The sequence below is a fragment of the Syngnathus leptorhynchus genome, chromosome 4 (genome assembly GCF_054491065.1).
Source record: "Syngnathus leptorhynchus isolate UIUO chromosome 4, UIUO_Slep, whole genome shotgun sequence".
NCBI lineage: Eukaryota > Metazoa > Chordata > Actinopteri > Syngnathiformes > Syngnathidae > Syngnathus > Syngnathus leptorhynchus.
The window spans coordinates 12,481,387-12,507,335 of NC_141198.1; the positions used below are offsets into that span (position 1 = coordinate 12,481,387).

At 39.8% G+C, this 25,949-nt stretch overlaps 1 protein-coding gene across 7 annotated transcripts in view; it reads right to left on the reverse strand.

Annotated features, from left to right (window-relative positions):
• Window positions 1–147: 147 nt before the first annotated feature.
• The window catches only part of mier3b (mesoderm induction early response 1, family member 3 b), a 34,518-nt gene continuing 8,716 nt past the window's right edge, over window positions 148–25,949 (reverse strand). The window contains exons 1-13 of one of the 7 annotated variants that reach the window (XM_085910358.1): window positions 7,366–7,478; window positions 6,553–6,577; window positions 6,171–6,316; window positions 5,785–5,907; window positions 5,592–5,715; window positions 5,055–5,128; window positions 4,900–4,972; window positions 4,679–4,821; window positions 4,458–4,539; window positions 3,932–4,026; window positions 3,730–3,857; window positions 3,482–3,642; window positions 148–1,832 (exon numbers count right to left, since the gene is read on the reverse strand). In XM_085910358.1, the coding sequence (XP_085766484.1) occupies window positions 1,375–1,832; window positions 3,482–3,642; window positions 3,730–3,857; window positions 3,932–4,026; window positions 4,458–4,539; window positions 4,679–4,821; window positions 4,900–4,972; window positions 5,055–5,128; window positions 5,592–5,715; window positions 5,785–5,907; window positions 6,171–6,316; window positions 6,553–6,577; window positions 7,366–7,374 (1,641 nt within the window). In that variant the 5' untranslated portion in view covers window positions 7,375–7,478 and the 3' untranslated portion in view covers window positions 148–1,374. The other 6 variants (XM_085910357.1, XM_085910360.1, XM_085910359.1 and 3 more) reach the window with 6 other exon arrangements.

Here is a 25,949-nt window from a genome sequence, read left to right on the forward strand (position 1 = left end):
CTTTATGTTAACATTGCAATTGCAAACGAAACTTTCAACATTGTTCCTTTGATGCTAACATTGCTTTGTGGGCTACTGGGCGAATAAAAATGGGAGATTGTGATACGGCAAAAAAAATCAAACAAATCTCCAAAATAAGAACATATGGTGATTCAAATGCAGTTTTAGTTCATTGTCGTCATTCTGTCAGAACATTCTATAAAATTTAGCCGATGACTAAAAACAAGGATTATTGTACAAATCAAACTGACAAGTCCAATTCGAGTTGAGTTTTGGTCAATGACAAACTATGCTGGCCAATTCCAATAAGTCACTAGGCAGGTTAGCATGCAAGACATTGAAACTCATGTACTTTTCATGTTATCATTGCTTTTAAAATGATGGAAAAAAAAAAAAAGAGACAAAAACAAAGTGGATTTTAACCATTCAAGTGCACCAGTTGAACTTTTTGCTAACACTGCCAAACCCTGTGATTAACATTCGCACAGATGAAGACAAAGAACTACAACTGGATTTTAACAAGTGCTCCAGTTAGCCGATTAGAAGTGGTAACCAACATAATTTCGGACAATTTTATTGGATTTCAGCGATAGCAAAATCCAAATTCAACATATTCTGCACTTTTCTTTACCAATGTAAGTGTCATTCAGCCATTTGTGACTGTAGTGTGCTAGAAGTACAAGTAATTTTTCACAGGCCTCAAACATACACAAGGCGCAGGAGGAAGATGGGAATCTTCCCCATTATTTGAATTACTAATGATTTTTGCCAAATGAATAAGTTCCTTTCATTATGGCAAGAAAGCTCCTGTAAAATGTCTTCACTTTCCAAAGAGATTAAAATCTTTTCCCCTGCTCACCATTAAATCCCTTTTTAAACATTTGGTTGTCACTGTTTTCCGTCACTTCTCATTTCAATGTTGTTGTTGAACAACAAAATGCAGGGCCAATTGTACGGGCAAAGAGACAAGTTGACGTGATGTAGTGCCACAGAAATCAGTAACAACAGAAAAATATGTCTGCGTACCTGTAAACCAAACACTGATTCAACAAAAAGTACCACTTGAAATGAAGCACCTTCTAAAGATGATTTTGGCAGCGGAAGAGAATGGCAGGGTGATGTTGACCAACCACACTGTACATGAACATTACCACGGCGACAAACATAAAATGGCTATTATAAACTCTTGAGAGAAATCAAGATTTTTAGTTCTATATGAGAGACATCACTGATGTCATAGTACACAAAAAAAAAATGAAAACAAAAGTATATTTCTGTACATATATATATATATATATAGCGCATTATATATAACATGAGGTCAGTCTTTTATGTACATGGCAAAAACAGGAAGAACGAAGAGGACGAGGAAGATCAGTCAGATTGAAGTGCTGTGGCATGCTGCGCGTGGTGCCGCGCGTGCCCGCCCAAAAAGCCGTTGGGCTCGCTGAAGTCCGTGACCGAAACGGCCATTTTGGCGCCGGCTATCCGGTGGTGGTGCGGCGCAGTCCGGCGCGCTTCAAAGTCCACGGCCAGGTTGCCCACGGTGACGTCACCCATGAACGAGTCCGGCGCCGTCATCTTGAGTCTCTTGGAGGGCCGCTCGCAGTCCTTGGCCACGCATACGCCGCTCAGCTGGCCCAGGTCCGAGTGGTAGAACCCGGCGTCCAGCATGTTGAGGCACTCGGCATCAGCGCCGCCCGATGGGAAGCCCAACGACTCGTCATGGTTGAGGGAGGCGCGGTGGAGGCTCTCCAGTGGGGGGAAGCTGTACGAGTCCATACACGTCACCTCGGTCGGGCTGCACACTGTTGCCACGCTGTTGCTCAGAGCTTCAAAGGAAACAGCCGAAAAGAACTCAAATGAAAAATGACTACTTATGACTACTTAGTTATTATTCCTTAACTAATGACAAATATTACAGCACGTGTTTGCTGGGCCAGCTAAACAAGGAAGCTGGCCGTAGAAATGTGAGCTTAAAAGAGACTTTAGCTTTGAAATAGGCAAAATAATTTGCCACAGAGTAAAATAATAAATAGATTATTTTTATATAATATATAAAATATTATATATTTTATATAATAAAAATATTATTTTTTATATAATAAAAATATTATATTTTTGTGCACATTGTGCAGTGGAGACCGTGCACTTGGAGTCTCCAGGATTGGAGGAAAAAATTCAATCGAATCCCACCCGGTGCTGCTGAGATACTTTTACAATCTGTTTGGAGGATATTTTGTATTACGTATTTTTATCTATTACGTCAGAAACAAGATAATGGGTATGGCCAGATTATAGCAAATCTGTACCATCCATTTTTTGTACCGCTTGTCCCCATGGGGGTGGCGGGCGTGCTGGAGCCTATTCCAGATGTCATCGGGCAATAGGCGGGGGACAACCTGAACCGGTTGACATGCAAACTCCGCACAGGAAGGGCCGGAGGTGCAATCCAATCCGTACCCTCTGAACTGCGAGGCAGACGTGCTAACCGGTCCCCCACCGTGCCAGCTCAAATCCATCCATCTTTATGACTCTAAGAGACTTTTGTAGTCCAAACAACTCAAGGATGCCGATATGGAGAGATCAAAATGTTCCGTTGTTGGATGAATTAATCCTCACAACTCATGACACTGTCCCCCAGCATCAGAACCTCCAAAAAGTGCCTGGTTAAGTTTCTTTTTTCAGAACGAAGTTCCCACATCTGTGGGCATAGTCCTGCTTGGCTGTGCGAAGCACTTCAAGGACGAGTGTTTCAGAAATCTCTTGTCAGTATAGAAGTTCCTTCGATCTATGGAAACGACGGACACAGTAAAGCGGTAAGCTTTAGATGACGAAAATAATAAACTGTAATTCACTTTCATATTATTGTGTGTCTATAATGCTCTCGTTTTCAAAGCATTAGCGTCAGTCTTTCTGCTGATTTTAGAGACGCGTGTATTTTGAGTAGCTGTATCAGAGTAATTGCATCAAACTTGCTGTTTTATTCTTGGGGAACACAATGTGTTCAATGCATTCATTAGCTTCTCACAAATGCTCGCTTACTTTTTAAATTGACTGCACTTGACGTGTACAGAAATATTGTCAGGGGATTTACTTTGTTACGTGTTATGTATGGTTTTCATTCTCCTGTTGACATCTTTGAAGTAAACTCCATCGCGGCTAAAAAACTACAAATATGTCTGACCGGAAAGGGAGGCGCACATCTTGTGGCCTAGAGGGAGTGGTGTGTGAAAGTATCTCATTTGTATTTAAAGAGACTGCACCAAAACGGCTTGCTTTGAGCTACTTCTCAGATAAGGGGAGCCTGTGATGCTATGATAACGAGGAATTTAGACAAAAGCTTTGCGGTTCCACTTTCTATAGACCACAATTGAATGAGTGAAATGTAAAAAGGAAGGATTTATAAGCATTTCATGATATGCGACTCTCCTGCTTTGGATTTGAGTATGAAGAAAGGCAGTGTGAAGGGAGCACCGACCTGTGAGGTCACTGGCAGTGATGGAGTTGAGCAGGCTGAGCTGTTGATCCGTTGTGCTTTCCATTCTTCCTCCTGCGCCGCCGCCGCCTCCCGAGCACACAGACGACGAACTGTCCACAGCCAAACCCTCCGCTTCGTCCACCAGCCTGTCCATCAGGTCCCTGGGCACCACACGCGAGGGTTTTTCCTTTCATTGGAGCCTTGACATTTTGGTTGACGCCCAACCGCGCTGTGGATGTCAAACTTACGTGACGCCGGGATAGCTGCTATACTTTTTCTTTCCAAAGCGATTCTGCTGCACAAAGAAGTCGAAACGCTCCGACTTCTTCCACATGTAGTAAAACGCTACACATTCTGCTACCGTTCGTGTCGAAACCTGAGGTGGGAAAAAAGGCCATTAAACAATCAGCCATGCAGCAAATAATCTGCTGTCACCACAGCAAGACTTACTTTGTGTTTCTGAATGAGGTGAAAGTTCTTGTCATACATCTGTAGAGCATGTTCAAAGTTCTTGCACTCCTCTTCAGACCACGGAGGAGATTTTTCTGGAAGAATCCATTTCAAAGTGACAGTTAGTTTTCCGCTTAGGGGTATATAACAATTTGTCATCAAATGTAAGGGGTGAGCTCCAAAAGGCAAACAGGGCACACAGACCACTATTAAATCTCTCTCTTCCCTGATTAATCGATGGAAGAATAAAGGGAACAATCGACTCAGAAAAGATTAGTTTGTGACAGCTCTAGATTGAACACGACATGAATGTTCTTCAATGACATTAGATTGTTCAATAAATTACTTAAAACTTGATCAAGTTTAACTAAATATGTCAAAATGTCTTGCTTTGGACACGCGTTTATGCTCACATTTGGTTGGAGGCCAACGGCACCTTTGACAAAAATGTCCAGATGGGCATTCCCAGGGAAACTTGACATTTGTTTACATGTAGCGGCATTTGAGGTTTTTGTTGACGTCTTACCTTTCGAGGATTTTAGGTGGCTACAGTATTGCTCAAGCGCCTCATGGGTGTTGTAGTTACACTTGACGAGCTCAAGCAAAGCCTGTGTGAAGAGAGTAAAGGGGTTGAGAAGAAGCCCGTGTAAAGATTTACAGAAAGTAGAGTAGTGAAACCAAGGGGGAAATAAGACATTCTCTCAAATACTACTATTGTTGCTATGAGCAGCGGAAAACAAAACTGACTTGTTCATTGTCTCGAACATGCAGTTTGTCGTGCGTCGCCTTTTCGTCCGTCGTCCGCGACACCACGTCGGTCAGGAAATTCCTGACCTTGCTCTCTGAGAGTGTGCCCGGCCTCCACATGAGCTCATCTTCATCTTCATACACTGCAAAATAAAACGTCGGAAGCATGAAGTCAACAGAAACTTTGCAAAGCAGGGGGAGTTCACAGAGTAGTTGACTACCTTTCTCGTCTTCGGTGTAGTGGCAGATGGCCAAAGGAACCTCCGCTTGGTGCTCAGCGCCCACCATTATTTCCTTTTGATACAACACAAATGAAACAGTGAATGAATGAATGAACATATTTTTGTGTTTCAAGATACAAAATGTAATAAAGTACCTTTCTGGAGTCTTCTGGACTTGGACCATCATCGTCACACTCAGAATCTTTATCCCCATCAGAGACGGCGTTGGCTGAAGGGATAAATACATTCATTCCACTATTCTTAGGACGCCAAAAAAATATCCAGTGAAATGCATGTTTCTCCCAATTTTGGGTAAGATTGTATCCTAAACACATTGTTTGGATCTGTTTGGACTTCACTGGATAGTTACACCATATACAGTGAAAGTACCAAAGCTGATTATTAAAATAATTTGACAGTCGGAGCAACACAGTGGAGCAATCAATGACTGGCATGTCTGGAAATATTTGATTAAAAATGAAAACAACAATTAACTACTAAGTGATTAAATATGAAATATATACATTTATTTTATTTATAATTGTATTATTACTTACACCATTAGATATTTTTAAATTAAAACCATTGAAATTATATAAGGTTAAATTCTTCTAAATGTAAAATTTATTTTAAATATGGCAAATAACATCAACTTAAATCTGAGTAAGTATAGTGTTGTGTAATCTTCTTACATCGAAGTGTTCTGGGGAAGAAATCGGTGGCCTCGTGGGAGGTGACCGAAGGGGTGAGGTCATCTGCTGACGACTGGGTCTCCTCCTCGTAGTCGCCAGACAACAAGTCTTTCGCAATTTCCTCCTAAGAAGAAAAGAGTAAGGTTGACCATTCTTCTGGGAAATAAACTTCACGTATGGCAGCGGCGCTCACCTTGTCTAAAGTCATGTCGGGCAGCTCGTCTGTGAGGTCGCCAGAGGAGCTGTCGATACTGGAACCAGCTGAGGCCTCGTAGCGATAGATGGCCAGCAGCTCCTCGAGAGGCATGTTGCCTTCCTGGTGAAGATGGAGGCACATTTGTAATAGCAGAACTGCTACACTCACTTTGGCCAGTTTTATATGCAGTCACTTTGGAACTGAAACATGGTACCGTTTCATTTCATGTGAATCGGTGCTCAGTAGTACCGACACAAATCAGTCCATACCAAGAATACGCATAATTGCAGAGATACGCATTGAACCACCAACACAGTCAACGAAATGTGCATGGTATCAATGAAATAATTCACAGATGTGTTTTATCTAGATTTGAAGTTTACCTTCTCCAAATCTGCAATCTCGGAGCTAAAATTGCCTCCCCCTTCAAGAGATTCTTCCTCCTCCAGAGTCCTCTCATCATCGTACTCATGAACTAGCATCTCTGCAGTTGGGTCAAAGTCATGATCTTCTGACGACAAAGAGCCAACTGTATTAGAAAGAAACAGACAAAAAAATATGAGCAATACATACAAAATGCAGAATAGTTTAAATATTTCACCAGCTATTTCTTTTCACTAAATTACACAACACTATATCGTTTGGAAATATCCTACTTTGTTCTGAAAAATACTTTTTTAATACCAACTTTTATTTGTTTATTTTTAACCCCCCAGTGAGGCCCAAAAATTGATCATTCATAACCTTTTAGTATACAACTCTTACCTGGACTTGAACTCCCAATGGAAGCCTGGGGGAGGAAAATCACATCACAAATTACATTTGAATAAAATAAAAAATACACACAATATTTAAAAACCAATAATAACGGTTCAGCTAAACGTGAATTTCATCCCTCCAAAATGTGGGCAAAAATGCAGAAAAGCATCAGTCACCGTTACCTGAACGACAGTAGGCGGGTATAAGACCACAGGAGCCGCATATACGACATATCGACAAATTCTGTCACAAAATTCTTCAATAAATGGCAACCGTGACACACGAGAACTTTAAAACAATGAGGAAGACGTTTTTGAGAGACTAAAGTGACATAAGTGAGCGACGCTCAAAAGCCAGCGAGCTCACGTCAGAGCACTGATGATAAAACCTCAAACGTCGATGCATGTAAATATGAACATTTCGTTTGGCGCGGTGTAATATTTGACGTCTTTTGAATTAACGGTGACGACAACGCAGTGGCGAATTAAGGTGTCGTTTTGTTGTTTGCTCACCCCCATAAGACATGCGTGAAATGTTATTTTTCAAAGCAAACGTTCAAATTTACGTCTCAGTTTACATCACCGCTACACCGAAGCAGCTGAGAGCGAAGGCGCAGCGGCCTTGTAGTGAAGGCTCACTCCAGACATTCAAGCACATCTCCGTTGAAATTGTAAACATTATTTTGACGCAAGTCACACTGTACAGCCAGCAAAAAACACAATCTCTCCAATCGCTAGTAAAAAAACTGGGAAAATGCGACGCGAAATGATGAAAATATCGATTTCAGAGCGATCGCTTCTCCCCTGTTTTCCCTCTTACCTCCGCCATATTGGTACCTTTAGCTAATGAGCCAGTCGTAGCACAGTACCCGGATGGCGACCCTCAGCCAATCACACAGCGCGCTGGCCGCCTAGGCGTGACGTCTTTCAAAAACCTCCGTAGATTAACCGGAGTCCTTTAAATCGTCGATTTACATAAAAATAATAATAATATATATATATATATAAAAATATATATTTCTTCCTCCATATATTTTTTTTATATAAGACTAAAATATATATATTTTTTTATATAAGACTTGTCGCCAGCCAATTATATATAAATATATATATATATATATATATATATATATATATATATTACTATTTATGGTAGCCTACTGTGTATGACCATGAAGGTAACAGTAAGGTAGAAGAGTCATTTCATCTATAGTGAAACAAAATAAAAACATAAAAAAAAGTAAACTACTGTGTATCCTCAAGAAAAAGTTGTGTAATTTTTTATAATGTTATACAGATAAATTTGTGTTATTGCAAAAAAATTTTGGATTTTTTAAAAATTAAAGTGATATGCAAATGTTATGTTGAAGAATGAGGTGAAGTTGAAAAAAAAGCATGTATTTCTCTAACCTTAAATTAATCTTTTGATTTATTTGAGCTTACAATAAGTTTTCTTTTTAGTATTTGAACCTGCAATAGCCTTCTGATTTTATGCAACTATTGTGTGGTTGTACCTGTGTACATTAGGGTTAATTAGTGGGCCATTATACTGCCTTAACAGAACATTACAACACGTCTTAAATCTTTATTTCCAAGACTGCTTCCTTCTCAGCCTAGGCACAATCTTAAAATGTCTCGACTCTCGACTGTTAAGCAGAAACGCTAACTACTCTTCCATCGCTCTACTCCACTAAGAAGAAAAAATCTAAAGCATAACACAACCCAAATTTGGTGGAATTCGGTAATATCACAAATAAGGACATTTTGAACTTGATGGGTTAAACTCCAAACCATACTACACAGTACTATGCTTTGAAAATCTGCTTTGCTTGAAAAAATCCCGAAGGGTGCCATCTTTGTGTCAAGAACAACACCCTAGTTGGCGTGACATCCGTTCGACAGAGGCGGGTGACAATTCTTTGTGACGCTCTTGCCAAACCATACGCAGGTCATTAAAGCTGGTTCAAATGCACCGCCGCTCTTGTGTGATCCAGCCAACATCCCACTCATGTGTCATGCTGCGAGGGCTGGGAGCAAACACATTGGCATCCAAATTACCCCAATCATTACAGCTAACATTAGATTTCCATCCACACATTCATTTTCTGTAGTACGTGTTCATTTGAGTCACGGGAGTTACGGGAGAACTGAAGCCTATCGGAGTTGAAGACTCATCGCCAGCCAATTGCAGCTTTATCATAAAGGAAGGTGAGGCACAGTACATCTGTGACTCCTGACAAAGCATTTCCTTGCTCAATTTGATAGTGGATGATATGGAAACAGACGTACACAACATTCAGAGTGAGACTGCCACGTTCATCAACTCACTTTGGGCAAGAGGTGCGGTACATCCTGGACTGGACACAGCCAATCGCAGGCCACATACTTGTGCAGTGGATATATAAAACATTCAAAACTCGTGTTAAATTAGGTATGAAAGTTGTTTATCGAGAGGGATGGACAAGAAAAAAAAAAAGTCATTTTAGAGCATAGCAAAAGCTATTTTGCATTTTAAAGAACAATTAGGAATGACCACTAAGGTATATGGTAATATATACATATATTTTGATATTGCAATAGTTGGGGCCTTCTAAGAAGGGTTGCATTCCACTGACCATCGTAAATGTTTGCGATTTTCCTGGAGGTGTTATCAGTTCCTGCAAACAAAGTTAATTGCATTACAGCTTGACCATTTGCTTTAAGAGAAACATGAGTGGATGATACTAGAAGCGAATGTGATGAGTGAATTTGAATTTTCAGGTTGTTCTTTTCCATCAACATCCAGCCTTGCCCAGTGGCCACTCCAGATTGTGTGACGGACTCAAAATGCATGTTTCTGTATTTTGTATATGGATTATTTGAAATCGAATGGCTGGGTACAGAATGTACTCCAACTCATGATACCCACATATTGACTGTTCAAAACTGTTGCGGTGTCTTACCACCTGGTGACGCTGTGCAACAGCTTTCAAAGTGCGTCATGCCCACCCCACCAAATCCAACCGCTCCCCCCCCTGTCTCCAGTACTGCAAACGCCCTCCCTCCCTCTTGGTCCCTCCAGACCAGCTGCAACATGACTGAGACATCCCTCTCTTTGTTGTGCTCATATTCAACATGGTGAATCATGTAAAAGGCCATGTTGACAAATACCCAACTGACTTCTGGGCTTCTTGAGAGGGTCAGCAGAAGAGCAAGGCTTTGTTTGGATGAAGCCATTTCAAGGCTTATGATACAAATCCTAATGTAAACACGTTGCAGCAGCCTCAAGGGTAAAAATGACAAGTTTATGGTGTTATTGTAATGAACATCATAAAACAATGGGCAGCTGTGGAGCAACAAGGGACAGTCACACAGATACCATAAATGTTTACACTGAGGAGTCTGTTGCTCTTTTTTCTTAACATTTGCTATTAAAAGACATCAGCACATGAGTCAATACTGCATTTCCACGAATAGTGACTGGGGGCGTTTGGCTACTCCAGGTGTAAGTAGTGATTCATGCAATTGGAGGTTAGATTCTATTCGACTCTTTTTGCTAGCCCCTTTTATTGGGGAACTAATGTATAATAAAGTAAATTGCATTGTATATGTACATGCGTGTTTGAAGTGTCAGTACCCCAGGTACACCTATTGGATGCCAATGCGAATTTAAGGTTGCATCTGATTGATCAAAGTCCGTTTTTTTCTTCCTTTTGCATGTCTTTGCAGTACACATATTCCACGGGCCATTCATGTGTCGACAATATATTTTTCATTATATTGTGCAGCCCTAGTGTATGTGTGTGCTTTAAAATGACAAACCTATTCGAGATGTCACAATAATACCTTGAATACACCCAAATCTTGAATCTGCAGACAAGACAAGCCAAATCAAAGTTTCAGGGAGACAAAACAGAACTGTATTCCTCTTAGATGAGCTCCCTTTGCAAGTGGAATTCATTTAAAAAAACAACAACAAAAAAACACTGTTCTATGCATCACTGTATTTGGTCCTGACATTAAACTGACATTGTGTTAATAATCACTAATATTTGTAGCGCTCAGTGTTGATATGAATCAGCACATAAAGTGAAACAGTCATCTAAAAACATCTTATCTGTTAAATGTTCTTAAGTACAGCTATATAAGTAATGAAAAACAAAACATTGTTTCCCTGAAACATTTTCTTTTTAAAAAGAAAACTTTATTCCCTCCCTGAAACACAATCAAGCAGTGACTTGAAGGTGGAGTCAACGAGTGTGAGTGGGCGCTGTAATTTCCTCTCTCTTGCACACTTCTAATCGTAGGCGTTTGTATACCATACACATCCAGCACTTGCGTCATGCCATGCACTGATATTAGTGAGATTTCTCTGACTAACTCAGCAGCAGTAGCAGAGGTAGTGGTGGAAATGCCCATATTTGGTCCAATGACCCCACTGAAATTCTTAGAAGATTTACTGAACTTGAAAAGTGAAGCTACTTCCGAAGTGAGGCATTACTTCCGGGAGGCCTCAGTGACAAGACCAAATGGACACAGTGAAGGATGGAGAAAACAGCTGCGTTGTCATGGACAAGAGACGAGCCACATGGGTGACTCTGTCTCCATGGCAACGTCAGAATCCACCATAAAAGGGAGAAGAGAAAATGTTTGAAGTCAGGAAAAACCTGCCAGAGTCTCACTTTTAATTCTTTTTACGTGTCAAGGCAAACATGTCAAGTCATCGCTTCAAAGTTAAAACTGAAAACATGACTTATGGTGCGATTCAAACATTTTAGTCCATATTGCATATGTACTCAACTGCAGAGAGGATCAGGAATATCATTATATCTAGAATCAAACGTATTGTGAGGGTCGATTGATAACATCTAGCCTGTCTAACACCTGTCTGAAGGAATTTTAACTCCTAGCTCCAACAGAACTTCAGGGAAGTTATGGAACACTGAGTCCAGGTTGGCCATGTATGATTTGTCTACTCTTTTCAAGCAGATGAACTGAATGACACCTGGAGTCATCATTGGACTCCTTTTACGACGCTGCTTAAACATAATACATGTACATGAGTCTCGCTTTGGTTAATGAAGTAGAAGAAGGACTGATTTTCAAAGGAGAGGACCAACTAATGAAGCAGACTGGGCATCAATATGCATTAGTTCCAATGTCCAACAACAGGGCTAATTCAAGTCTGCTGCAGACTAATGGAAGAAAAGCACATCAGTGCTCCATCATGCAGTCAGACACAAACCTAAAAGAGACAGTACAGGTTGATCATGGTTTTAGATTTGTCATTTCTTATGCAACTGTGGTTGATAATTGGAATTACTATCCATTGAATTGAGGGGGAATTTTTCTTTCAGGGCCAACATTTAATTGTAAATATTGAAAGAGCGGTCAGGTAATTTGTAGATGAGGTGAGAGAAAAAACAACTTTCATTTGATTAACTGATTGTAAAATTAAATATAATGGAATGTTAACTTCAGAAATATTTTTATTTTTATTGCAGCCAGTAAATACATTAACCAATTGTTTAACAAGATAAATGGATAAAAAGTTAAATACAATAAAAATAATTACAGCATAAATACTGTTTGTAATTTTTGAATCTAATTTTATATATCACAGTTTCATACATAATTAATTAATTAGATAAAATTAACCAAATATTTAATGGAATAAATAGAACTTTTTTGCAATTCATTGAACCACCTCCAAAAGTATTGAAACGACAAGGTCAAACTCTTGTTTTTTTTGTATGGTGAGGATGGTTAGTGATGATGGCTACAGCAGAATCAGTTCTGAAGCCTACAAAAGGATTTTGTCGGGCAGTTTGCAGAAAAAAATATGCATCCAAAATCATTGTAAGAAGTTTCATACTGTAATGAGTCAACATATTCAATGAACACGTACTGTATGATTTGGGAGGAAAACCCACACAAGTACAAGTCGAGAGATGCAAAATCGAGATTTGAACCGAGAACCTTAGATTCATAGCTTCACAGTGCTGCCCACACATTATTGCTTGCAAAAAAAAAAGAAGTGAAATGCCTGGTGAGCATTTGTCCGCAGATAAGAGAAGCAATCAAGCTCTTCTTCACACCTACAAAAAGTTATCCCCTATGTGACTCAGCAACATGAAGCTGACATTTTTGCCGTTTCACCGGTTCGCCCACAAAACGATTTTTTCTTTTTCCACTTTCATCCTGAAAAGTGTACAGATAAAGATTGGTGCATGGCTTTGTTTCTAAAGCAAGATTGAGCGAAAGTGTCAGTCATAGCTGCAGTTAACCAAAAACTGTTCTCACCTTTAAGTATAAAACCACAGCAGACTGTAATGTCTCTCTTGATGGTCACGTGTTTAAAGTGTATGACCTCTCTTGTTCTAATCTTTTTTATCACAGCTCCGTTTTGCAGTCTTTTTTTTTATCAGTCGAACGTAGGTGGGTGGATTGGGAAAGTGTATGGAAATCTCTGGTGGAGTCGCACACTGAGTGCTAAATTATGTAATAACTTTGCTTTGAAAGCCGCCGGCCTTCATATTGTATGTCTGTTGTTCAAAATTCCTCTCATCTCTCAACGCACCGCTGTAAAAGGAAAAGAAAAAAAAGGAACATTTTTAACTCTACATTGTATCCCAATTAACCTATGCTGTTTTTTTTCAATGTAATAAATAATCAATTAAATGTTATAAACAGATTCTTTTGTTCAGACAATAAAAATACAATTCAATATTTTTATTTAATTTGGTCTAATCAACACCTCGGTATAAGCCAAAACCCCTCAAAAAGTTTGAAACTTTTACATATAAGCCGAATAGTTACGCACAACAATTTAAAACAATAATTGGGGTGTCATAAACTCATAATTTGCACCAGTCAGGTTTTATGATACGTTAGGAGCTCAGGGGATGGTTAGAATTATTTCACTAATGCAGGACTCTTACATCTGCAACGCAGTTCTGAGGTTCTGGGTTCAAATCCAAGACTCTCTCTGACTTTCTTCTACATTCAAAAAACATGCACGTTTGGTTCATTGATGACCCCAAAAAGTCATACATGCGCATCCACTTGGAACACAGTTACTCAAAGTAACGTTAATGCAGAATATTTGCAGCAGCGGTGAGTGACAACGACAGTCTCTTATCTTCAAAGGATGTGACACAGATTGTATTTCCATGTGACTAAAAATAGAGCCTGCGTGACATCCTGAAAACAAAGACAGAGCTGTAAACTTCCTGTTTCTTGCTCTTCCCACCACTTTATAAATATATACAACCATTAAGCGTCAGCAAAATGTCACACAAAGGCTTTATAGTCTGAACGTAATGTTCCGTAATCTTTAAGTCCATGCAATTACTTTTGCTTTTATCATGACTGTTCTTTACACGCTATCATTCTGCAATATTGGATTTCAAATGTCATGTTCCGATTTGTGTTCATGACACAACTTCCTGTCATGCTTTTGTACAGAGCATTCTCACTGTCAAATGAAATCTATTTTTTTTTCCTAAATTCCACTTGTACACAGAGTTTTGGGGAAGGGCCAAAAAAACAAATAACTATTCACACTCACATATATGGACAATCTAGAGCACAGGTGTCAACCACAAGGCCCCGGGGACAGGTTCGGCCCGTGACATCATTTTATGTGAGCTGCAAAAGCAAAATCATGTGTGTCAATTCAATGTGTCTTGTTAAAATACCAAAACTCTATATTGTCTTTCCTTTTAATAACAGTGAGATGCTGCAACATTTTTTCTTATAATCCTAATTTTAAAATACATTTTCTGTTGCATGTATGTGATAATATCCACCCATTCATTTCTGTTTATGTCATTAATTGCCCCACGAGGGAAAACATAACTCCAATGTGGCCCGCAACAAAAATGAATTTGACACCCTTGATCTAGTGCTTTGAAGCATGGGCGGGTTAAATAATGTAAATAAAATAAAGGTCCACTTGTAAAGCTTAAAATAATTACCCGAAAGTTCCCAATTCAAATGACACCCAAGTGGAATTGCTGTACATTGCCTCCAGGTAACCTACTTTCCTACTCGAGCAAGGTTACATTGAAATACATTGTCACATGTGCACAATAAGCAGACAATACACTCCAAAAGAGTGTCAGAGGTATTTCACCATGTGGGCTGTTCTCTCTCTGCCTCTGTGATTCACAAGGCCCTTGCTCCCCAACCTGGGTGGGCCTGATTTTCACAGCATTGTTCCAGGGCCCTCCATCCTACGCCATTTTGTTTCATGCACCATACAGGAAGTTCACCTTTTTTTTTTCTTTCCCAGCGCTGCGAGCTAAAGAGGTTTTGCAGGCGCACACACACACACACACACACACACAAACACATCCTCTTTCTTTGCGCTTCCGTTAGACTCGAGTTCAGGATGAACCTCTCTGATGTGACGATGACCCCCAGTCCCAATGGGACAAAGCCAAGAACACGTCCACTTTCCTTTGCAACATACAGTAAGAGGCGCAGACGTGCAAAGGCATTCCTGTAAGGATGTTGCAACAAAAAGGATTAACGCTACATTTTTTTTAACCTGCTCAAACATGTGCGGGAGGAGTGACAATGAAGAAGGCGGTGTATTTGGGAAGGGGGAATATTTATTTTGACATTGGCAAGACTTTTTATGATTTTGCCAGTATACACCACCTCTGGGCAGCACAGTGGATGGTGATTTGCACGTCTGCCTCACAATTTTAATACCGTAGATTTGAAGTAACACTGTAAATATAAACATAAAACTTGATTATCCTACAGAACACATGTCAGACTTAAGGCCCGAGGGCAAGATCTGCCCCGCCAGATCCTGTTGTGTGGCCCACGAAAAGAAAAATTTGTAGCAAAATTTCAAATTGTCACGAGTAATAAATAATGCTGAGATTCTGCATTTTCTGTTACCCTTTTACAGTAACTTGAACACAAGTTAAACTATTATTCTTGTATTTTGTTTTCGATACTCGTAATCCATCAATGTGTTTTCATTCCGAAAAAGAACTTACTTTAGTTTCATAACATTAAAAACTGTTTTTTCTTTCTTTACGTGAATAAAGCCAAAACATTAAGAGAAATGAGCCAGAAATATATGTTGTTACTTTTGTGCATTTAATATTATGCTGAATATTTTGTAAGCTAAAGAGAAAAAAAATCACCTACAGAAAGGTAAATCCAAATGAAAAACACCCTGTATAATTAAGGCCCTGCATAATTATATGATTGCAAAAAAGGCACCATAAAACATAGTTTTGTCACGCAACACTTTCACCACAATGAAGCGATAGCATTCCATAAATGCTTTGGTGACAAGACTATTGCGCTACAGAAATGAACAGCAGTGACTAATACAGCAAATCCCCTTTTTTTTTTTTTCTTCATAGCCAGAAGGAACACACCCATTAGGGATTGTGTGTTGTTCAAACACATTCCCGCAATAAAAGACACTCACAAGCGTCTTTGGGAATCCAAGTGCAAAGACATGGCTTACATTCCATGTCATTAATTGGGCTTCCTCTGTGAATGTGTTGCTTCAGGCCTCTGGAGGAGTGCGGCTTCCTCTCCATATGCTTCCTCCAAGGAAGGATGCCATCACACCTCCTCCTCCTCCCTGGAGGTTCCACCCTTTCCTCACTTTAGTCAACTCAGGGCCCCGGTCCGGTTTAGCACCCGGTTTAGTCCGGATTGGGTGTGCAGTGGAAGGTCTCAGCTTTTGGGTGTGTGGTACAAAAGGTTAAGGCGTGTGCGTCTAAATGTTGAAGTATGTGCTACGTGTCTTTGTGCACCTGATTCATTCATTAGTATACCTCTGAAACCTCTCAGCATTGTTTCCAGGTATATGTAATTCTCCTGTGGGTTTAAATTTATGCAACACATGCTAGATTGTCTACCATTAAAATTATGACAGTAAGTTTTGAAATATACGGTCTGCTGTTGCCTGAATTAAATTGTTAATGAAACTTTAAGCAAATGCAACTACAAACTCTAAGATGACACAAAAAATTATATTGATTTGTCTTCTTGCTGTGACATATTCATCTCTCATTTTTGCTGTACAATAAGCAATTTCTTCGGACTAATGTCACAAGTTATTAATAAGTATATTATTCAAAATACCTGCAACTGACTGGTGCCTAGTTCACTGTGTTTTTTCACAATTAAAAAAAAAGGTAAACTGGGACAATAATAAACAATAAAATCATTCAAAAAACATTTAAAACTATTTTACAAGTATTCATTCTTTTTGAAAATCCACATATATGAAAATGTGCAAGTTCTGAACCATGGTATGCAAGGGTCAGACATAGTTATTTATGGATAAAAATTGATCATTCAAATGTATATATTTTTTTAAGGACATAAAGTCCATTGCAAAAAAGGGAACACTGGTGTAGGAAAAGGTTGTTGTAATATAAAATGGAAAAATCCCCACAAAATCACATATCATTATGATTTATGAATCAAGTCTGACTTTCATGTAAAGAGTGCTTGCAGGTCCTCAGTGCTAGTAATGAGCAAACAGCAATATCGGAAACAAGTAACTTCAAACTCATCAATAGGTCGGATATAAGTACTAAACCGGAAATAGGCATGTGTGGCAACAATGCTAAAAGAGCAGCACAGTTTAGGGTGCAGAAGGGAGCACTATCTACCCTCAGAGGGCCAGTTTGGTGCTTTCGCTTGTGAGTCACGTAGAAGATGATTACAGCGAGCTCACTGGGCCATGGGAGCAAGAGGAAGAGGAGGAGGTGGTGGCAGTGTGCGAAGAATATGCCGTCGACTCATGCAGAAGAAGCAGAGGGTTGCAACTTGCACACGGTGAATCATCTCATTGGGATCCCATAAATGCTCTGGGCACACGTGCACACACACACACAAACACTCCCCCTCACTAGTTCGGACTCACCCACATAGATGTGTTTGGAAGCCTCCTGCTACAGGGCAAGGAGACATTTGAAGAAAAAAGAAAAGTCAGAGAGGAAATCAGGGTCGCAAGTGCTAAAGCTTTTTTAGCTGTTTGCTCATACTGTTGTGTATTGTTTACTGCTCAACTTTGACTACTGTTTTCAACCTGAGCTATGACTATAACCTTGCCAGTCTTTCATTTATGAAGAACATCCATCCATTTTCTATTTTACTTATTTTCATTTGGGTCACGGGTGAGCTGGAGTCTACACCAGCTGAATTTGGATGAGACTCATCTGGGGCTCAGAAGTATTTGGGCAATAGCCAGTCCATATAAACAATCAAGCATTCACATTGATATCACACTTGGAAAAGTTTAAAGTCTTTGATTGACCCGAATGTTTCGGAAACGTAGAAGTAAACCTGAGTCCTGCTAGAATTGTTGTTTGTCACTTCATGAGGAAAATGAGAAACCTCGAGAAGGGGCCGCAGTTGGGGGAATCCTCGTTCCAGGACGACTTGGCTGCAATGGATACTGAAGAGGTGACATTTAAGACAATATGGTGCTAAGACTAATGGAAGAGTCCATGAAATAAGATGAAACATAACTAAAACGCTTCTCGAAGGCATATTTGTACGATATTCACAGGGTTGTTAAAACATGCCGAGTTTATGTTATTGTCACATTCAGTCTGCGATTGCCTGGCAACCAATCCAGGGTGGATTTTACTGTTCTTCAGGAAGTCAGCTGGGATAGGTTCCAACGCACCCGCAACACTAGTGAGGACAAGCATGACCCAAATATTAAAAAGGGATGCCTGTGTTAGGGTAAGGACTGTCATGTTAGAAAGTGGTTTTTGAAAAGCAAATTATGGTAGGTCTGTTTTGAGTTTTTATAATTTAAATTTTGAGTTATTATAGTCATCGCTTGTGGTTTGCTCACTAAACCCATTAAACCTCATTGATCATTCTTAAATCAATCATGACAAAGTATAAAACTAATTGACTTCTGTTCCGCACAAGGTGAAATTTACCCCATGATCTTCAAAGATGAGTTTGTGACCAAACAACCAATGAGGAGCCACCGGAAGGCAGATGTGCACAGATTGTTTATGGGCATTGCACCTGCCGTGATGCAATCAATCAATGAATCAATCAATCAATCAATCAATCAATCATCAATCAATCAATCAATCAATCAATCAATCAATCAATCAATCAATCAATCAATCAATCAATCAATCATTTCTGACCAACAGTCAACATGTACTGCTGTACTTTACAAACACCAAATATTTACATATTTAGATACAACAAGTGGGGTAATACCAAGCAGAAAGTACAAATAGCAGTCATTTGTATTTTGAACAGGAAACAGCAACAAGGAAGAAAATGCCCCGTGAGAATGTTCTACTCAAAAGAGGATGCCATTGTAAGCTTTAGTAATGAGGGTGATTCAAGTGTGTCAAACTTGTGTGGCATCTGGATTACGTCAAGGTGTGATGGTGTGACATTTCCAAGACAACGGAATGCAAATCAACCTGTTTGTAAGGGAAGGTTACACGGAATTGCGTGTCTTTATTTTTTTTCCCACTGTCAATAGACATGTGGGTCACTGATGTTAATGTTGAGTGATCATGTCCATATAAATCAAGATTGTGTGATTCTGAAAAAAAATGATGTAACATATGTACTATTCCAGCAATGCCAAACACATCAAAACATCTAAATATGTATTTAAACTCAACTTGACTCAAAAACCACAACCTGAGTTCTTATGATTAATTTGTGAAGTCGCGTCACTGCTCCAAAACAAACTGTCACATTTTTTTTTCTCATGCTGTGTTTGCTTTTGTGTTTACAAGCTCAATGTCAGCCATGGTGTATCAGCGTATAATGGCACCGGTGCAGCCTGGGAAAAACAATAGATGAGGTCACCTTTCGGCTTTTCTTCCATGCTTGTTTGGAACATAAAAAGATGGTGGTGCTGGGAGTTGAAGAAAAGAGCTGAGAGGAGGAAGGGGAGGACTTTAAGACCTTGGTTCCCACTCACTCACAAATAACAATGATGAGAAAGAAAAAAAAAAGAATGCCCTAAACAAAAGCTAATCATAATGCATGTAATTTTAGCTGCACTTTGATTGCTGCCACAACATTCAAAAAAATTGGAACCCCAGTGATTAAATTAAAAATACGTTATGGGGAAATACCTCTCACTTGTTATTGATGCTTTTCTGTTGGCAAGACTAGGTACTATGTAGTACAGTAACACACACATTTGCAGCCACCTATTCACAAATTCACCAAGTTGTGATTTTCTAATTTAAAAAAAAGTCAAGTCGGTATGCAGGAGTGAGTCATCAATTAAGGCTTGCCCAGGCGTTTCTTTTTGGTACTTTCACTAAGCATGAAATAAAAGTCATAAAGCTAAGCTCCATGGCTGTCATTGTTTCTGACATAATCTTTTAAGAGCGCCGCTTCTGATGACTCATCGGAGGGCTGGGTGACGAGCAGGCGAGCGGCAAAGGTGCTATGTTCTTGGCGTTATGCACCAAAGTGTGGACCTCCGTCACAATCCACTCCAGTATTGTTTAATTACGTACATTCTGTCAAGTTACATTCAAACTGTGGGTGTTTTTTTTTTTTTTAAAAGGACAATATGCCTGCTGATTCTTTTCATTTGGCTGATAGCATTCACAGTACATAATAATGCAAGACAAACAAAATGTTCATTATATTGCATGGCATTTATCCATCCATTCATTTTCTTTAGCAAACGCCGTGTCACAGACAAACAACAAATCACACTCTTATTCAGACAGATCCTGAAGGTAAAAAAAAAAGGACTCTTTCTCATGTTTGCTGAGAACCGCTCAGATCGCGTGCAAACATGAGATTGAAACATCTAGATCTAGAATCATTGCCCTGATTTGTAAGATGTTGAACTAAAAACCACAACTAATATGTGTGCTGCCATGAACTGATTATTGCCTCTGTTATCTGTTTACTCTTGGTGGGGAGGAAGTGAGGCAAAAAGAGAAGCCGCTGTCTCCTCCTCCTCCCATCATCTTGTTTACAGAGTTACACGTGTGCCCATTAAAAGGCCGCGTGTAGCTGGAATGACAACACTCAGGAGACCTTGTTGTCCCGCGCCCTGCGGTTTAGTGGGCTAAAGGGCACATTCAGTTAATGATCGTTGACCACACTGTGGTTACGGCTGGCGATGTGCCTCTTTGGTGACAGTTCCGACGTTCCACTCGTGACACAGAAGGGGCAAAAATAAAACTCCACAGTCAAACACTGTTCCGTGCTCATGTGCAGCGAGTAGCAAAAAAAAGGATAGACAAGTGCGTGACCTTTGATGGACACTCTGCGGATTGGGAAAGGGCAGCGCAATCTTATGGAAGCTCTCCCTCGGTCAGGCGGAGAGCATTTGGGGCCACTTGACTGCTTGTAATTATACGTCTGGACGCACGGACGAGAGGGCAGAGCAATGGCTGTTGCCTGCAATATAAAGTTTAGGAGGGAAAATGGAAAAAAATAGCTCTAACGCAGAATAAGTGGATAAAGTCAATTTTCCGCACTTGGAGGTCGTGTCAAATCCATTTTATATATCGTATCGTTATTGAAAAAAGCTTTTTCGCCCAACTTGTTGCTTAACCATGGAAATTTCCAGTCCCCCCCCCCATGCGGGTGTTTAGTATAAATGGCACCAACATGGAACAAGGGTACAGAGTTGGCCCTGCAATTTCCATCCTTTAACACCGCCTGTAAAAGCGACCATTTGTCCACCTGTTTTTAAATGTCACATTCTGGATGAACAGCACCAACACCAAATGGAGAGGACAAAGTCAACTAAGCAATTTTCTACCCACGGAAAAAGAATCCGAAGCAGCATTTCATGTAGGAACATCCTACTTTGTCTTTTCTATGTGGCAGTTGTATGTAAATCGCAGTGACACCCAATTAGGAAAACAAAGTCAACCCTGCGATTTTTTTTTCTATGTCTCACTTGTATAAACACAACGTGGAATGGGACGACCTATGTCAAGCCAATAATTTTCCAAGCACAGCGATAGTATCAGAAGCCCCTTTTATACTGCCTGTAAACGATGGCAATTTTCTAACATCAGTGCTCTGCATAAATAGCACAGGCACAAGAAAGAGGGACAAAGTTAGCTTTGCAATTTTCCATCTCGGGAGTTAGATGCCATTTTTACACTGTCAGTACAACCAGGTCTATACAAATAGCACTGCATGAAATAGAAGGAGGAGGTTGACAATTATCCACTTTTTGAGATGACATTAAAAGGATTTTTTCCGGTTTTGTCCAGTGTTGCCGTTCTACACAAACGTCAATGTGGAGATTTTCTAATGGCAATTTTACAGAGTCTTATGGGATATAATAAGAGACTAGTCATATTGGATGCCAGAATATCAATGTTTCTCCACAATTTATTTGTTTTAATGTGTTTTACTTAAAATGGTTGCAAAGCACATTGGTGACTGTGCTTCCTTAATTCCTGTTAGAACATGTTGCATTAACACTCTCCACCTCTGTGTTAAGTATGTGTGTGTGCAGGAGGGAAGAGAAAAAAAAAAACAAGATTCTGTTAAAGTGTGCATCACGCATCTGTGAACCTGCAGTGTGTTTGTGCGAGTGTGTATTTGAGCATGTGAGTGTGTGTTCACCAAGTGTCAACTAACGGCTGTACGGAGTACGTAGCATGAGCAGAGTGTTGCGTGGTGTTTGGACTTCAAGGCTGTTGCTGCTGCTCAAACATTCAAATGACACAGATAGCGGAAGGAAAAGTGAAATAACAGCAGCCTAACAACTCATTTGAGGAGATTTATACAAAAGACAGTTTCTGTCTGCCATTACTGAGTGTAAAGTGTGTTTACATGGTCTTGCTATTTTGCTGACTATATACACTTTGCTGGTGACTTTGAAAGGCATTTTCACAATAAATTTGTTTGATGATAGGACAAGGACGAACAATACTACCGCATATTCCGGATTATAAAATGCTACTTTTTGCAGAAGCTTTGAACCCTGCGGTTTATAAATACAGTGTGGCTTATTTATGGATTTTTCATGATGTTTATGATATTGTATGACTTGTGCATATTCTCTTACGAATGGAAATTAAACATTAAAACATCTGCGTCTTATAGAACGATTTGGTTTATGTATGGACAAAACAGGATTTCTCTCTAATTTTAGCTGATTCGCTTTATAGTACTGAAATTATGGTACTTGTAATTTTCAAGTATCTGTGCTTTATTTAAAATTCTGCCAACCTTCACTTTAGTCCATTTCTGAAGTAAATTGTAAACGTTTATCATTTGTGTTACTCGATAGGGCTAATTAAAATAACAAGAAATTCCGATTTTATTTACATTATACTCAACATCCCAGCCTCCCCAATGACTTTCAGGTATTTTCTACAGGATTGGTAGAAGCTTGGAAACAAAATCTGTACTTGCCATTGGCCTAACAGAGCCTTGAGGGAGTTCTGCGATTTACAGTGTGGCATTCTGGTCTGGCAGCGAACGTCACAGATCATGCACTTTTACATTATGATCGGCTCACTCTTTAAAGGACTCTTACTGACATGCTTCAACTGTCCCGAATTGGCCTTTACCTTGGATGACTGAAGGAGTCTGCAAAAGAATATGTGAGGCAGTGAGTAAAAGCGACATAAAAGTGCTTTGGATGAAATGTCCTATTTCAATCTACCGTAAACAGGAGAGCTGCATCTGGCCATGATTAAAAGTGAAATATTTCCAAAAGGGTTTAACAGAAGAATCGGGCTCATTGTTTGTTTTGTTTTCAGGAAGCACCTGAGAACATTTGTCATAATAATGGTTGCGTCTGACTCTTACTAGAAAGGGTTTACACGGAAAAAAAAGGCCTTTTCATGAAAGAAATATCTAAATATAATTCAACTTCAATTTTTACCCTGCAACATCTTTTTATGCCAAAGCTTCCACACAGTGAATGAGTGCGATGATGAACTTTGTGGCAACACAAACCCAATCATTGACATCGAATGAAAAGCGAAAGCTCGCATAGGCTAATGAGACTAAAATGTCAGGGTTGTCTGAGAATGAGTCAGCATACCCCCAAGTGAAGAAAAAAAATGCCACGTGTAATCTCATGCATGGTCATGTCTGAACAAAGCAGGTGACAGAAACCATCCACTTTGCTATTTGGAGAATGCGACTTAACAGTTTCGCACTCCAGTGATCAGCATCAAAGTGTCATGTTGAAAATGAATGGCATGTTAATGTTTGGTGAAATGTTCCTGGTGTGAACAGTTGGAGATGATGTCATTCTTGTCTTCAACTACTTTGGTTGGGAAAAGATTCCAAGAAGTTCTGAAGAATATATGCCTGAAAAGACAGGAAGTCGGCCATCTTTGTTTCAAGGCAACATTTGAGGGTCTAGTAGAAAATGAATAGCATATAAAAGCTAGTTAAACCTGAATGGCATGGACAGTTGGATATGATGTCATCAACATCGACTCTGCTTGGGGCTTTGTAGCACTCAGCAGAATTTTGAGGAACATTTTTGGGGAAATTCAGTTCCCGCTCAAGCCAGTTTCACTTGACAACATGCAATTTGGTAGATACGGTCTGTCTAATAAAAAGTTCCATACCAGAGAAGACACCAGAAATTAAATGCCATGATAATGTTGGTTATACGTGCTTGTTGAGAACAGTCAGACACAATTTCGTATTGAAATCCAACCCACAAAAAAAGTCTCAGGAACACCAAGGCACGGGACATCTTGGATTTATTTGGGCAATTTTCAGCTAGATTTAGGCGTCTTTTAAAAAAAAAACAAATGGACATACAAATTTGCAAAGAATTCAAATAATTAGCAGGAAATCAAATCAATGCAATCAACGACCTCAAGTCCTTCAACAGGTTTTTACAAGTTCCGTCTGCATAACATCAGTATTTATTTTTTAGCCCCCAATATGAATAGGCATTAATTATTAAAGCACCCTTTTTTAAGCTTACTGAAAGACTACTGAGAAATTTGAACTCGCCTACAGATAGCGAACTGGGTGAAGTGCAAGCCTTTCAGAGAAGCCTCTTTGGCCTGTGAGGTTATGGGGTTCATTGTATTGATGCATCTATGTGGCAGAGAGCCATGTGAAGCGGTGGATAAGTAATGTAATGGACCTGAAACAAGGTCACAACATATAGGCAAAACCTTTTGGGTCACTCGTGGAAATCTACCAGAGTGGGCTTCAAGATGTCCTTGAATATAGTTATTATGAAAAAAAAAAAGGTGGAGATTTTATTGGAATTCTACCAGAGCGGCTATGTGATCAGATGACTTGATGAAGCTGCATGTGGTTTATTGTTTTTGTACGCTCAGTTCCAAGTAACTTGACAATCGTATGTTTGTCATCGCAACGGAGCGAAAATATTGAGAATATGTCGTTGAGGTGGCATTCCAGGATGAGTTCAACTTTAGTGGATCCACAGCATTTTTAAATTAGATTTCAATTTCAATTAGATTTCAACTTTCTAAATTCAATTGCATTATCGGATTTGTTTTATGACTTCAAAGTTAAGCAGGTCAACTTGTCACTGGGAGAAATGGAAGGAAGCAATGGATTTGCCTTTCACCTTCACAATTTAGCACAAGATGTACAAAAAAATGGAGGCGCGTGTCCGTGCACGTGTGTAATCTTATCTTTGATTCTACTCGAGCTGATGCGGCATTCAGGGTCTCATTTTCTTTTCTCAACCGGCAATTACAGAATGATCTCGACATGTACTCTGCAGCAGCAACTAATTCAATACAAGTCTCCTCTGCTTGCTTGAGACTGAAAATAAGAAATGAATAAAAAAAAATGTAAGTATTATTTTCAGAAAGAAAGTAAAGAATCTATTCAGTGGAAGGAAAAAAATCAAAGTGGTTATCCATTTCACATGACTTTGTGATTTATAGAGAATGAATGTGTAGTGCACTACGCTAGTCAATTTTCAGGTGATAGTCAACAAAATGAGTGCAGTGCTATTACGCTGTGCCACCTCCCCCCTCATTTTCTGCCCTGGTCACGCCTTGAGTCGTATCGTGCCTGGCACTGGGTCGTGATGTCTCGCGTCTGAAGGGCTTATCAAGGCAGAAGTCGAAACGGGACCCATTACGGCTCGAGAGCAATCTATCAGAGCTGACTGCACACACGGTCAGGAAAGAAGTGTGGGGTGCAATGAATGCATGTCTATCTGTGCAGTGGGTAATTACAGACTGGTTAAAAAAAAAAAAAAAAGGCGTCAAGTCGTGCTGGGTTGTCTCACTCCAGCAGCTTTCAACCAAAGACAGCAGACAGCCTCCCTGTTTGGAGCAGCGGGAACTGCTTGGAATACTAATGTGCAAAGGAGGAAGGGAGGACATAAGGGATGATGGAGGGAGCAGAGGTGGGAGGGGGGCAGAGTTAGGGGAGGAAGCGATAGGAGAGGCACTTAAAAAAGTAGGCCTCGCAAAA